At 45.6% G+C, this 15,270-nt stretch overlaps 1 protein-coding gene across 31 annotated transcripts in view; it reads right to left on the reverse strand.

Annotated features, from left to right (window-relative positions):
* ATXN7L1 (ataxin 7 like 1) overlaps nt 1–15,270 on the reverse strand; it is a 267,713-nt gene that overhangs the window by 52,528 nt on the left and 199,915 nt on the right. For all 31 annotated transcript variants that reach the window (XR_010158929.1, XR_010158928.1, XM_009453946.5 and 28 more), the window contains one exon: nt 8,079–8,301. Coding sequence is in view for 29 of the 31 variants with exons in the window: in XM_009453946.5 (XP_009452221.3) it covers nt 8,079–8,301 (223 nt within the window). In the remaining 2 variants the exon portion in view is untranslated. The remainder of the gene's footprint in view (nt 1–8,078; nt 8,302–15,270) is intronic.

Consider the following 15,270-nt stretch of genomic DNA (forward strand, 5'->3'; position numbering starts at 1 on the left):
GCCTCCCGTGTTGGAATTACAGGTGTGAGCCACCACGCCGGCCTCCCCCTTTCTTGTAATGCAGTTATTTTTTTAACCTACTCAGTCACATAAAGGAGAAAATAACAAAACCACAGACCATTTAACCTTGTGCTGGAATGCCAGGAGGTCAGCCTGAACTCTAGAGTAGTGTTTTTATTGCTGTACATGTGAATTTGAGCTATTTGGAAAGGGTGGCCCTAACCTGCTGTTAAATCTAATCTAAGGGCCACGGTCCAGTATGGGTTGGCACTGCTTATGCTTTCTTGGCCAGTAGGGGGCGATACAGAGTTCACTTGGAGCAATGGAACGAACTTGGGCAGGGAGTTCTCTGCACCGCCTGATGCAGGTCTTCCAGGTCTGTTTCCACCACAGACCCAGCAGCACCAGGCCAAGGGGAGAAAGGAGCTGGAATTTAGCAACTCCTGATGGGATCGTAACATTTAAAGAGATTAGAGGAGCCCAATTGACACACCATTGAATTGAAAAAACCAGAGGGTCCCACCCAGGGTCAGTGGCCTATGTGTCTAGATCCAGCAGCCACTAACCACTTCAGGCTACTAAGCATTTAAAATGTGGCTACTGTGGGGGCCAGGCACTGTGGCTCACACCTGTAATCCCAGCACTTCGGGAGGCTGAGTTGGGTGGATCCCTTGAGCTCAGGAATTCGAGATGGTGAAACTCTAACTCTACAAAAACACAAAAATTAGCCAGGCACAGTAGTGTGTGCCTGTCGTCCCAGCTACCTGGGAGGTTGAGGTGGGAGGATCACTTGAGCCCAGGAGGTTGAGGCTGCAGTAAGCTGAGATCGCACCACTGTACTCCAGCCCCAGCCTGGGTGACAGAGTGAGACCCTGTCTCAAAAAAAAAAAAAAAAAAAAGATAAGAAAAAAAGTGGCTACTGTGGCTGTGGCTGAACGGGATTTTAAATTTCATTTAAGCTGAGTTTGTTGAAATTTAAGAACGGATACTTGATTCAGTTATTAGAAAATGTTTAAGTCTGTTTAGAACAACTTGGGTGTCAATCTATTTTATAACCTTTAGTTTTTATGAAACCTAAAAATGGGTCAAATATTTCTAATGAAAATTTAGTGTCCAAATTGAGACGTGCTGTAAGTGTAATAAAACACATGCAGGATTTTGAAGACTTATGAAAAGAAAATAATGTAATCTATCTCATTGGTTATATGTTGAAATGATAGTATTTTGACTATATTAGGTTAAAGAAAATAGTCATGTGTCACTTCATGATGGGGCTATGTTCTAAGAAATGCAATGATAGGTGATTTCATCATGCTAACATTGTAGAGTGAACTAACACAAACCCCTGCACACTGGCCTGGGCGACAGAGCTATACCCTGTCTCAAAAAAAAAAAAAAAAAAAAAAAGTGACCAGTTCCACTTTTCCAATGGATTACCCTCTTCTTGCCGGTCTGGGCAGGATTCTGTCCTGTCAAGTATAAAAGGTGCTTGAACCTAAGCTGTATGGTATAGCCACTTGTTCCTAGATTACAAACCTGTACAGCATGTGACTGTACTGAATACTGTAGGCAATTGTAATATAAGTGTAAGTATTTGTGTGTCTAAACATATCTAAATATAGAAAAGCTATAGTAAAAATAGGGTATAATCATCTTATGGGACTGCTGTTGACTAAAACGCTGTTATGTGGCACATAACTTTTTTTTTTTTTTTTTTTTTGAGGTGGAGTCTCACTTGCTTTGTTGCCCAGGCTGGAGTGCAGTGCCAGGACCTTGGCTCGCTGCAACCTCTGCCTCCCAGGTTCAAGCAAGTCTCCTGCCTCAGCCTCCCGAGTAGCTGAGATTACAGGCATGCGCCACCATGCCTGGTTATTTTTTTTGTATTTTTAGTAGATACGGGGTTCCACCATGTTGGCTAGGCTGGTCTCGAACTCTTGACCTCAAACGATCCATCCGCTTCGGCTTCCCAAAGTGTTGGGATTACAGGCATGAGCCACCATGCCTGGCCAATGACTATTATTAAAAATTAATTTCATGACTGGGCATGGTGGCTCACGCCTGTAATCCCAGCATTTTGGGAGGCCAAGGCAGACGGATCACGAGGAGTTCAAGACCAGGCTGGCTAAGATGGTGAAACCCCGTCTCTACCGAAAACACAAAAATTAGCTGGGCATGGTGGTGGGCACCTGTAATCCCAGCTACTCAGGAGGATGAGGCAGGAGAATAGCTTGAACCTGGGCGACAGAGGTTGCAGTGAGCTGAGATCACGCCACTGTACTCCAATCTGGGTGACACAGCAGGACTCCGACTCAAAAAAAAATTAATTTCACCTGTTTCTTTTGTACTTTTTTCCAATGTGGCTGTTGAAAATGTAAAATTAACATGTGTGTCACACATTACATTTCTATTGGATAGTGCTAGTCTAAACAATTCTAGACAAAAGGTCAGCCATCTCCAGGAATGGAAATCTCAGAATCCCTTTCAATGGTCACATCCATTTCATTCATTTCGACAAATATTTACTGACATGAGTACCACGCTTGTTGAGTTGGTGAGAGGTTTCCATACAGGAGGCCCTGCAGTAACTACTGGGCAGTAGGAAGACAGGAAGTGGAGTCTATGGCCGACCAGAGAAAGTGTCACATGTGAGGTAAAAATTAAGTGCTCCGGGGATTAAAAGAAAGGCGATAGCATATCAGGTTGTTGGCAAGGAGGAAGTGAATGAGGAAAGGGCATTGAGAGAAGGTAGCCAGTGACACGGGCAATAAGAATGGTAAGGATTATGGCCAGGAGAGAAGGGGACTGAATGCTGTGGAAACACCGGGCTTAGCAGACCCAGTGCCCTCAGACTCCTCTTTCCCTGTCCCAATCCTCCATGGCACCACCCTTGGCCTCTGTTCTTCTTCTTCTCACACCATATACCTCCCTGGCAGGCCCATCTGTACCCACAGCTTCCATGCCCACGTCTACACCGATGACTCTCTAGTCCTGGCCCATACCTATCTCTTGACCCCTGGTTCCAAACATTCAATGCCCACTCACATTTCTTATCTCTTTCTTTTTTTTCTTTTTTGAGACGTGTAGATATTTCTTAGATAATTCAAAATCCATTGACTTCCCAGCTGAACTCATCCTTCCTTTCCCTCCCTCAACTCTGGTCCTTACTGTCCTTCCCTTGAGGAAGCGGCAGGACCACAACTCAGCTGTCGTAATGCCTTCCCTTGTACTCCAGCCCTACATATGACCAGCCCCAAAGTCCTGCAGAGTTTTCCCTCCTTAATATTTATCTCACCCAGCCCCTCTGTACACACCACTGCCTGGATCCAGGCTGTCACCACGCCTCGCCTGGGTGACACAACATCCTCACCGTTCTTGGTGCTTCCTGTGTGACCCCCCGAGCCATCATTTTACGTGGCTGTCAAGGTGACCAGACTACATCAGAAAACTGCTCCTTTAACACCGCTTTGAAATTTCCAGGGTGAAGTCCAAATTCCTGAACTTAACACATACAGCAGAACTTCATAATCTGGGCCTCACTCCCCTACCCAGTTTCACATCCTGCCTCTCCCCACATGCAAATACTTTTGCACATTCTGTTCCCTTTGCCTAGGACACCCTTCCAACTCTCTTAGATAGAATTTTTTTTTTTTGGTGGTAAAATAGACATAACATTAAAAATTTACCATTCTAATTCCATTCTCTTTGTCTACCTCCTTCCTACTACTTGTCCTTCTAATTTAGCGGAAGTGACTTTTTTTTTTTTTTTTTTTTTGAGACAGAGTCTTGCTCTGTCGCCCAGGCTGGAGTGCAGTGGCGCCATGTTGGCTCACTGCAACCTCCGCCTCCAGGGTTCAAGCGATTCTCCTGCCTCATCCTCCCGAGTAGCTGGGATTACAGGCGCACACCACCACACCCAGCTAATTTTTGAATTTTTAGTAGAGACAGGGTTTCACCATGTTGGTCAGGCTGGTCTTGAACTCCTGACCTCGTGATCCACCTGCCTCGGCTTCCCAAAGTGCTGGGATTACAGGTGTGAGCCACCATGCCTGGCCAGAAGTGACCTCTTTTGAAAAACCCTTTCTGAGTCCTCAGCCTGGGTTAGGTACCCTTCTCCTTTGCTACCAACCTCATAGTCCTTATCACTTTGTACTGTGTTAGCTTATGTTTCTATTTACAGACTCCCTAAGACAATGTCTGTGTCTTAACTTTGTATCCCCAGGGCTGCAGTGTACAGTTGTATAGGTTATGCACTGTGAGAGGATGCCTGGCTAAGGAAATAAGCAGGGGATGGAGGCCATTAGTCAACTGTGCACCTGGTACAGGCCTGTATCCAGACTGTTTTCTAATTTGCACAAAGGTGCTTGTGTGACACCAGTGGGCCCTGTGTATCCCCTGTGCTTGTTATAGAGTTGGCACACAGTATTACAATAGGTGCTCATTAAATGTTGAGTAAAGATGGACGGATGTTCCAGGCAAAGGTACCAGGGGTAGAGATGGGGGGAAATCTGGCCTAATAGGGTGGTATTGGATACTCAGTATTGACTTAGGGTGGTTGCAGCTAGTTTGTAGAGGGTCCCTTATGTTGGGCTGAGGGACTAACTCTTTAATTCAGGAGGCAGTGAGGAACTTTGTGAATTTTTGATAGGACTATGATATAGAATTTCAAAATATTCAGGCTTGAAAATGAGACTCAGAGAAGTAAAGTGACTTGTTCCAGGACACACAGAAAGTTAGAGGCAGGGCCCAGACTTGAATCTGATTTTCTTACTCCTAGCTCGGTACAGGTCTGGGGAACTGCACTCTGGGGAGCTGCACTCTGGGATAGCTCAGAACTGAGGCTGAGCCCTCTAAGGCTCAAAACCAAATCATCCCAGCCTTGGCGACTCTATCTCTTCCCTGACACATATTCCTGGACGTGGTGGGTAAATGGATGACAGCCAGGCAGATGGGAGGTGAGGACAGTTAGGAGACCGCTGCAGTCCATGGTTCGGCCTCATTCATGGTGCACCACTGGTTCTGTCCTCAGAATATTTACCAACTTGCAGGCATGGCAAATTGCCCGTGCCTTTCTCTTCTTCCCACAGGTGAACACTCGAGTCTTTTCACTACGAGCTATCTCTCTCCTTACAAATCTCTTGGTTGCTCATCTCTGGACCTGGGCTAGTTTCTTTAGATTCTTTCTTTCTTTCTTTTCTTTCCTTTTCTTTCTTTTTTTTTTTTTGAGACAGAGTCTTGCCCTGTTGCCCAGGCTGGAGTGCAATGGAGCAATCTTGGCTCACTGCAACCTCCACCTCCCAGGTTCAAGAAATTCTCCTGCCTCAGCCTCCTGAGTAGCTGGGATTACAGGTGCGTGCCACCACACCTGGCTAATTTTTTGTATCTTTAGTAGAGATGAGGTTTCACCATGTTGGCCAGGCTGGTCTTGAACTCCTGACCTTGTGATCTGCCCATCTCGGCCTCCCAAAGTGCTGGGATTACAGATGTGAGCCACTGCGCCCAGTCAGATTCTTTCTGCCCCTTTTTGCCCCTAGCTGAAGGGGACTTGACTGTGGCAGGTCTTAAGAAGTGTGTGTTGAGTTGGACTGGATTGAGTGTGGACAATGATTTGAACCAATGGTCTCCCTGAAGGTTTGCCTTTTGGGCGAGTGCTTTTTGGTGCCATGGGGCTACATGAGACCTCTCATTTGCTCTTTTACAAGGATAGTTCATTGATGATCTTCCCCGAGCTCCCTGGGTCTCCTCCTGGCTTACGTGCTCCTTCCCTGGCTTTCCTTATTTTGTTTCTCTGTAGCTCATTTCTAGACTCTGAATAAATTATTTGATCATTTTTATCTTCACTCTGAGTCTGAAGAGCCATTTCTCTAATTTTTTTTTAGAGAGATTTGACTTGTCGATCTTTATCCCAGGATGGAAGTGCTGTCCTTTGGCACACATGATAATATAGTAATAATAACCATGACGTTATGCGAAATTATTTATTGAACATATACTATGATCCAGATACTGTGCCTGCTGCTTTATAAAAACTAGCTCACTTAATCCTCACAACCATCCCATGGAATAGAGCTATTATTGGCCCCACTTTACAGATGAGGAAATGGAAGCACAATAAGATCAAATAACTTGCCCAAGGTCACCCAGCTGAAATTTGTGCCCAGGCCAGTGACTCCAGAGCTTGTGGTTACATCGGGACACCATGCAGCCCCAGTAAATAAACTCTCAGGCACATTCTCAGGTCACAGATAAGACGGATTGCAGGTTAGTGACTGGGAGACTCACATCGCCGGTGGGTGGGCAAACACCACTCTCGGGCGGAGTCTTCCCTAACCAGCTACAGCCTCCTGCAGGATGGACCCGCAATCCCAACAACCCAAGGAGAACAAAGCTTGCCCACGAGGCCCAGCTGTGTGGCAGGTAACTCCTCCACAGCCATGCCTACACCTTTCCACTCCATCACAAGAGGCTCTGTAATTGATCTGACATAATTAGCTCTTTACTAAGTTATCATAATTTCCAGTGTGCGGTGACAAACCCATTGATGGATGATTTTACTCTACAGCTTGCCTAGGTACGAACTTAAGTGCAATTAACTGTCATCAATTAATGGAACACTTTTTTTCTTTAAATACATAAATTAGATGGACTCCACACTTATCCCTTCTCTGTCTTCTCAAGGCTTGAAAGATAAGCATAGAGGTGCTGTCAGAAGCCAGTTCCTTAAGTACTCCAAGGTGGGTGCCAACAGCATTTGAAGATACTCATCTTCCTTGTTTTAAGTTTGGTTTCCTAGCTGTCTTTTCCACAGGCAACCTTTTCTGACTTTTTAGTAAGGGCTGAGATAACAAAATGAATTAAAAGCCTCAGATTTTTTTTTTTCTTTTTTTTGAGACAAGAGTCTCAGTTTGTCATCCAGGCTGGAGCGCAGTGGCACAATCTCGGCTCACTGCAACCTCTGCCTCCCGGGTTGAAGCAACTCTCCTGCTTGCCTCAGCCTCCCCAGTAGCTGGGATTACAGGCGTGTAACACTATGCCCAGCTAATTTTTATATTTTTAGTAGAGATGGAGTTTCGCCACGTTGGTCAGTCTGGTCTTGAACTCCTGACCTCAAGTGATCTGCCCACCTCAGCCTCCCAAAGTGCTGGGATTACAGACATGAGCCACCACGCCTGGCCAAAAGCCTCTGAATTTTCACAGCCCACTCCACCAAAGGGGTGACCTTCTACTTGGCTTTCTTCTCTTTCTCCCATGGTCAGCTCCCAATTAGTTGCCTCTGCTGGTGGCTATTCCACTATCCACAGGACCTGGGACCCAGTGTTGCGGGTAGGGCCGTGGTCTTGCTCCACACCAGGCACACTGTCAGTGCTTTTGATTTTACACCAGAGCTTCTCTTCACTGGGGTGGAAAATTGAGAGGTGGCAGCAGAACTGAGAAATATTTCCCTGTTACCCTTTTCTTAGACACAACTTGGCTCAACTCTCAAGAGAATTAAAAAAAATCCCCCGTCAGGCATACGGTATATACATGTATATATCTACTCTGTCTCAAATATATATGTATATATATGTGTATATATATATATATACATATATATACATATATATTTGAGACACAGTTTCGCTGTCACCCAGGCTGGAGTGCAGTGGCGTGATCTCGGCTCACCACAACTCCGCCTCCCGGGTTCAAGCAATTCTGCTTCAGCCTCCTGAGTAGCTGGGATTACAGGTGTGTGCCACCACACCTGACTAATTTTTGTATTTTTAGTAGAGGCAGGGTTTCACTGTGTTGCCCAGGCTGGTTTCAAACTCCCGACCTCAGGTGATCTACCCGCCTCAGCCTCCCAAAGTGCTGGGATTACAGGCGTGAGCGTGGCCCATATGGTACTCTTAAGGTCCCACATGCCCTCTAATATTTAGGTTTATCTTTCCATCATTTTGGGTTTCTGTCCTTTCATTCCTCAGTCCCCGAAATTCCTGCATGTGACACGTAGGAACAAAGCCAGAGAGTAAATACTGTTTCCCCATGGTGACAGGAACAGCAGGGGGGACAGACAGCAGCTGGCTGCCAGCCAGCTGACTCACCATGGTTTATCCCTTGATCCTTTCGCAGGAAAGACTGTGTGCTGTTTGCTGCTGGAGGTAAGTAGATTGTCTTTGGGCGTTTTGAATGGCTTTGAGGTGCTGCTGGCAGAGTGATGGCCGCTGAGACAGGCTTTTGTTTTCACCTGTACTAGTGATGTCCTGGGATTGGAGGCTGGAGACACTGGAGAGGGAGAAGGTCTACACATTGAACCGTGTCTTCTCTCTACAGGGGCAGAAAGTAGAGAACTCAGCACAGCATCTGTAGCAGGTGAGGCTCCCACACACTCACATACACTCAAACACACAACAGGCGGAGAGAAGCGCTTTCCCTACAGAATTGGCATTCCTGAAGCCTAGGTTCTGATGAGACGATTTGTCTTGACATATGCTCCTATTCCACCAGCTAGCAATAATTATGTTGTGGGTTTCTGTATCAAATGGCATGCTCAACTAACATTAGGGTTCTCATGGGAGGCATTTACCAGGCCATCTTTCTGCAAAACCACTTCCACAGGAGTAGCAGAGGGACACCAGGTGTCACCTGAACAGTGGGACAACCACACATAGCCAAAGCAATTCCTAGACAGCTACACAGAGGCCACAGGTCCATCAGGGCAGTGGACAGGGCAGGACTCTTAACAAACAGAAAACTCTTGAACCTGACAATCTGCAGGAGCACTAAAGTAAGAGGGACCAGCAGGCTTGAATCGAAAGGACTTTGCAAGCGAGGAAGTGACCCAGCAGCTGTCCTGGGACTGAGAGGACAGTGTCAGCACACCCCTGCTATGGCCTCCTCAGGGTCCACAGAGATTGAGGGCCACATGCAGGAGGATGTCAATGCTTGAGGCAGAATCTGCAATGTGGGGCATGGACTTGGGCCGGCGAGCACAACTTCCTGAGGTTCTACAGAGAATACCAGAGCTCTGGGCAGAGATGCCTCACTTGTTCACATTCTGTTAGCCACTGTGCTTTCGACTGAACGGGCAGGATGAGGATACTGACCAGGACAGCAGATGCATGAAGTAAAGTTCTAGTGTGCACCCACTATGGGGTTCTTAAATTGTTTTAGAGTAACAGATCTGATAAAAATTTAAGACCCCAGCAAAACGCACTTTTACACCTGCCCAAAAACTTTGTACATGATTACAGGAAGGAATCCCAAACCCTAAAAAAGACAAAGCTTCCTGAAACCCTAAGTCCTCTCTGGCTCTCTTATGTCTCACACATAATTAGTGCTTAATTAACATGTGTTGAATAAATAAATGAAATTATAACAGTTCTCCTTAACTAGAGATCTGAAAATCTGGCTGAATTTGATAATGCAAAATGTGACAGGCAAAGATGACAGATCATTCTCTCTCCAGCCCAAAGCTGAGCCTAGGCTTCTCTCATTAGGGCACCTTTCCTGGTTGCTTTTGCAGGCACCCTGACCTGGGAGACGCAAGCCTCCCACCTGTGGCCAGCTGCGACAGGAGTCTGGGGTTTCTCTGTACTCCCTTGTACCAATGGGTTACCAGGCTGTCTCAAAGCAGACTGAATTTAGTCTTCTGATGCAATGGGAATTAGGAGGAAGCAGATTTTTGAGGATCATCCAATTGCTGGGTTTTTTTGCTTGACCAGTGTTCATATGCTGCCTACACAGAATAAGTTTACAGGGTGCTTTTTCCTCATTGAATCAGAGTAGACCTTTGCATACAGCTTAGTTCTCAGAAGCCATCCTGTTGAAGCTTTTGAAAACAAAGAGCTAGTTCTGGGGCCTCTGTTTTGAGGGCTGGGAGCCAGGAGACCTGGGCTCCCACTCCAACCACATATACACAGTATTAGGCTCGTGGCCTTCAGTTTACCACTTAAACTTCCTTGGTTCCTGTGTCTTTATCTGTGAATGAAGTGGGTCCCTAGATGGCTTCGAAGCCTCCTTCCACTCAATCACCATAAATACAAGGGATACTTATACCTGTTCCTTCCCTTCTCATCTCTCATGATTCCTGGATGTCAGAGCAGTAATAACAGCCAAAATATTGAACAATTTTACTCAGGCAAGATCTTCCTTGGGGGAATTCGTCCTTTGTAAAATTGTACTGGCTTTTACAACCCCTGTGAGACAGGCAGGAAGCAGCCAGGGGTCTCCACCCTCCTCATGGCTGACTGGCCAAAGGAGACCCAGAGAGGTGAGGTGATTGCCAGGGTCAGGGCTACTCAAGGATCAGGGCGCCTCTGTGCTGAGTACATGGGCCTACCTGCCTCTCAGGAAGGCAGGAAACTAGGTGAATAAAATTCGAAGCCAGGAAATTAGAAAATGCAGAACTTAGAATCACTAAAGGTTAGAACTATATCTTAAAAGTCAACTAGTATGATCTTTCTGATAGATGAGGTTATCAGTTGCCAGCCTTCAGGTTAAAGCTAGTTAGCGACAATCCTGAGACTAGAACCAAGTCTCCTAACTTCAAGTCTATCGACTTTCTGCCTCTCAGAAATGTCTTGTTTAGCAATTTCTTTTTCGGCAGAGGCTTCCAATATGAAAATAAGATTTCAATTTTTACCATTACTGCTTTAGATTTTTCTGCAGTCTTCATTCACTCCTTTGCTATTACTTACTCAAAGCTGGTGGTGGGTGGGTGTGGGATGTACAGAAATATTTCTTGGTTTAGGTGGGGAGATAAACCTGAATAATGAAGATACGTTTATTTTGCTAAACTAAGGGTTAAAAATTATGCAAGTAAACAAAGATAAATCACAAGGAAGTGTGCCATGAAGGACAAAATAAATGTGCCAGGCCAGTGATTCTACAATCACCTTCTAAAAGAATTCTCGTTAGTGGTTCTGGCTGACACATTCTGCTGCTAAATTTACAGAAAAAACCTTTTTTTTGAGACAGAAAAAAAACTCTGTCACCCAGGCTAGATTGCTGTGGCACAATCATGGCTTACTGCAACCTCTGCCTTCCAGGTTCAAGCGATCCTCCCAACTCAGCCTTCTGAGTAGCTGGGACTACAGGCATGTGCCACCATACCCGGCTAATTAATATTATCTTTTGAGACAGAGTCTTGCTCTGTGGTCCAGGCTGGAGTGCAGTGGCAGGATCTCATCTCACTGCAACCTCCCTCAAGAGATTCTCTTGAGCCTGGGAGAATCAAGGCTGAAGATTCTCAAGATCTCAGTCTCCCAAGTAGCTGGGATTATAGGCATGCACCATCATGCCTGGATAATTTTTATATTTTTAGTAGAGATAGGGTTTCATCATGTTGGCCAGGCTAGTCTTGAACTCCTGGCCTCAAGTGATTTGCCCATCTCAGCCTCCCAAAGTGCTGGGATTATAGGCATGAGCCACCGCGCCTGGCCCCGGTTACTTACTAATTAAAACTTTTTTTTGGTAAGGCCAGGCATGGTGGCTCATGCCTATAATCCCGGCACTTTGGCTGGCCAAGGTGGGTGGATCGCTTGAGCCTGGGAGGTAGAGGCTACAGCAAGTTGTGATTGTACCAGAGCACTCCAGCCTGGGCAACAGAGCAACTCTCTCTGAAAACATATATATATATATATTTTTGCAGAGACAAAGTCTCTCTATGTTCCCAGGCTGGTCTTGAACTCCTGGGCTCAAGAGATCCTCTTGCCTTGGCCTCGCAAAGTGTTGGGATTACAGGGGAGCTACCACATCTGGCCCACAAAACAACTGTATCAGTGGATAAGCTTTTTTCTTGGTTTCATATTTTATTTTATTTTTTGAGACAGTCTCGCTCTGTTGTCCAGGCTAGAGTCCAGCGGCGTGATCTTGGCTCACTGCAACCTCTGTCTCCAGGTTCAAGCAATTCTCCTGCCTCAGCCTCCTGAGTAGCTGCGATTACAGGTACGCACCACCATGCCTGACTTATTTTTGTATTTTTAGTAGAGACAGGGTTTTGCCTTGTTAGCCAGGCTGGTTTCAAACTCCCGACCTCAAGTGATCCACCTGCTGGGATTACAGGTGTGAGCCACCATGCCTAGTTTCATATTTTAGATTCAGAAACTTGCCTTAAATTGTCAATTGAAAGAACAAGTTGCAGTGAGGGAATATTAATTAAAACCTGAAGACAGCCCTTTGCCCTTAATATAAGTTTTTTTTGGTTGTTTGATGTGTGATTTTGTATTGTAATAAATAGGCGAAAGCAGTATGTCCTACTTGTGAAACTGAATTAAATCAGAAGGGCTCTCACAACCCTTGAGCTATGGGAACAAGCTTGCCCCCTACCAGTGCAGGTGAGAAAGGTCATATAAGAATTTAAAGGCCCAGCGCGGTGGCTCACGACTGCAATCCCAGCACTTTGGGAGGCCAAGGCGGGTGGATCTTAGGCTGGGAGTTTGAGACCAGCCAGACCAACATGGGGAAACCCTGTCTCTACTAAAAATACAAAATTAGCTGGGCGTGGTGGCGCATGCCTGTAATCCCAGCTACTCGGGAGGCTGAGGCAGGAGAATCGCTTAAACCCAGGAAGTGGAGGTTGCAGTGAGCCGAGATCGCACCATTGCACTCCAGCCTGGGCAACAAGAGCGAAACTCCATCTCAAAAAAAAAAAAAAAAAAAAAAATTAAAGTGGAGGGACCAATAGAGTCAGTGGTCAGGGATTCACTCTGGAGGTGAGCTGTAGCTAAGCTTTTGAAAATGGGTAGAACTGATGTCCCAGGTAGGGCAGAGTGAGTGGATTTTACAAAAAGACCTATTCAATCTTTGTTTCTCTAGTCTATGAAGACCTGCCTGTAGTGGACTTACACGGTTTTGCGTTGGTGAGGAGGCGGGTTAGGTTAGTGATAGAAGAAGGCAGGGTCTTATCTTTTGCCAAAGGACACTGCTGTGCAGGTGAGGTTTCTCTGAGTGAAGCTCTCCTGCTGTACATTACAATCATTCGGATACAAGCCTTCACCCACTTGAGGCTTAATCGTGTCTTTCTATGTTTTGATTAAGGGACTGCCTAAGGTAGATCCCTATAGTTATTCTAATTCCATTTGCCCTGCCCAGAAAGAATTTGTAGAACATGATATCCCTCATTGTTAAAATATTTAATACTTAAGCAATTTTAGAGAAAAAGAGCGCTTTCCTCTAAATTTTCTTAGTCTTCGTTAATGCATATAGCTTTATTAAAAAAACTGCAATCAATGGATATTTTGGACTATTCTTTGTCAGCTAACATTCTACATATACGTATCAAATTCCCACAAACTTGCTATTTTAAACTGTTAGGTAATATTCAATCATTAACATGGCGCAGATTATTTAGCTACTCTCTTGCTGTCTACCTACTATTTATCTTTAAAAAAAAAAAACTGATTTGGCCGGGCATGGTGGCTGACATCTGTAATCCCAGCACTTTGGGAGGCCAAGGTGGGTGGATCACAAGGTCAAGAGATTGAGACCACCCTAGCCAACATGGTGAAACCCCATCTATACTAAAAATACAAAAATTAGCCGGGTGTGGCCGGGCGCGGTGGCTCACGCCTGTAATCCCAGCACTTTGGGAGGCAGAGGCGGATGGATCACGAGGTCAGGAGATCGAGACCATCCTGGCTAACACGGTGAAACCCTGTCTCTACTAAAAATACAAAAAATTAGCCCGGCGAGGTGGCGGGCGCCTGTAGTCCCAGCTACTCGGGAGGCCGAGGCAGGAGAATGGCGTGAACCCGGGAGGCAGAGCTTGCAGTGAGCCAAGATGGCGCCACTGCACTCCAGCCTGGGCGACAGCGAGACTCCGTCCCAAAAAAAAAAAAATTAGCCGGGTGTGGTGGCGCGTGCCTGTAATCTCAGCTACTCAGGAGGCTGCGGCAGGAGAATCGCTTGAACCCGGGAGGCGGAGGTTGCAGTGAGCCTGGATTACACCACTGCACTCCAGCCTGACAACAGAGTGAGACTCCGTCTCAAAAAAAAAAATTATTTAAAAAGTGATTCAGAATTATTTCCTTGAGGTATAATTCCCAAAGTGAAAGGCTGCAGCTTTATAGCTCTTGCTACACATTTCTTTCCAGACCGTGTAACAGAAAGACCAAACCAATCTACTGTGCTAATATTGAATATAAGCACCACTCACATACTTTAGGAAAAACAGAAAATCACTATCAGAACACCCGTGCAGAAGTAAGTATTCAATACATCAATAACAACCTCAGTGAATGATCTTCAGCCAGCAACCTCTGCTCTCACCCGTTCTGTCCTTTGATCAATAGTAATAATAGTTTAAGATTTTTCAGGTGGGTACAGTGGCTCATGCCTGTAATTCCCGCACTTTGGGAGGCTGAGGCGGGTGGATTGCTGGAGCTCAGGAGTTCAAAACTAGCTGGGTAACATGGTGAAACCCTGCTTCTACAAAAAATTAAAAACAATCAGCCAGGTGTGTGCCTTTAGTCCCAGCTACTTAGGAGGCTGAGGTGGGAGGATTGCTTGAGCCTGGGAGGTCAAGGCTGCAGTGAGCTGAGATTGTTCCACTGCACTCCAGCCTGAATGACAGAGTGAGACCCTGTCTCAAAAAAAAAAAAAAAAAAAAAATTTTTTTTTCTTATGTGCCAGGCACTCTTCTAAACACTTTGATTTACCTTATAGCATTTCACTCTTACAATACCTTAAGAGAGGCACGGCCGGGCGTGGTGGCTCACGCTTGTAATTCCAGCACTTTGGGAGGCCCAGGTGGGTGGAACACGAGGTCAGGAGTTCGAGACTAGCCTGACCAACATGGTAAAACCCGGTCTCTACTAAAAATACAGAAATTAGCTGGGTGTGGTGGCAGGCGCTTGTAATCCCAGGTACTCGGGAGGCTGAGGCAGGAGAATCACTTGAACCCTGGAAGCGGAGGCTGCAGTGAGCCGAGATCATGCCACTGCACTCCAGTCTCGGCGACAGAGTGAGACTCTGTCCCCTGCCCCCCCAAAAAAAGAGAGGCACTACTAGTTTCTCTTTTCTACAGGTAAGTTTTATTAACAAAGCTGTAATCAATGGATATTTTGGACTATTCCTTGTCAACTAACATTATTCTGCATATACATATCAAATTCCCACATACTTGCCATTTTAAACTGTTAGGTAATATTCAATCATTAATGTGCTGTAGATTATTTAGCTATTCTCTTACTGTCGACCTACTATTTGTCTTTTAAAAAACTGATTTAAAAAGTGATTTAGAATTATTTCCTTGAGGTATAATTCCTGAGGCTCAGAGATACAATGAATTGCTTA

Source organism: Pan troglodytes, chromosome 6 (assembly GCF_028858775.2).
Source record: "Pan troglodytes isolate AG18354 chromosome 6, NHGRI_mPanTro3-v2.0_pri, whole genome shotgun sequence".
Classification (NCBI taxonomy): Eukaryota; Metazoa; Chordata; class Mammalia; order Primates; family Hominidae; genus Pan; species Pan troglodytes.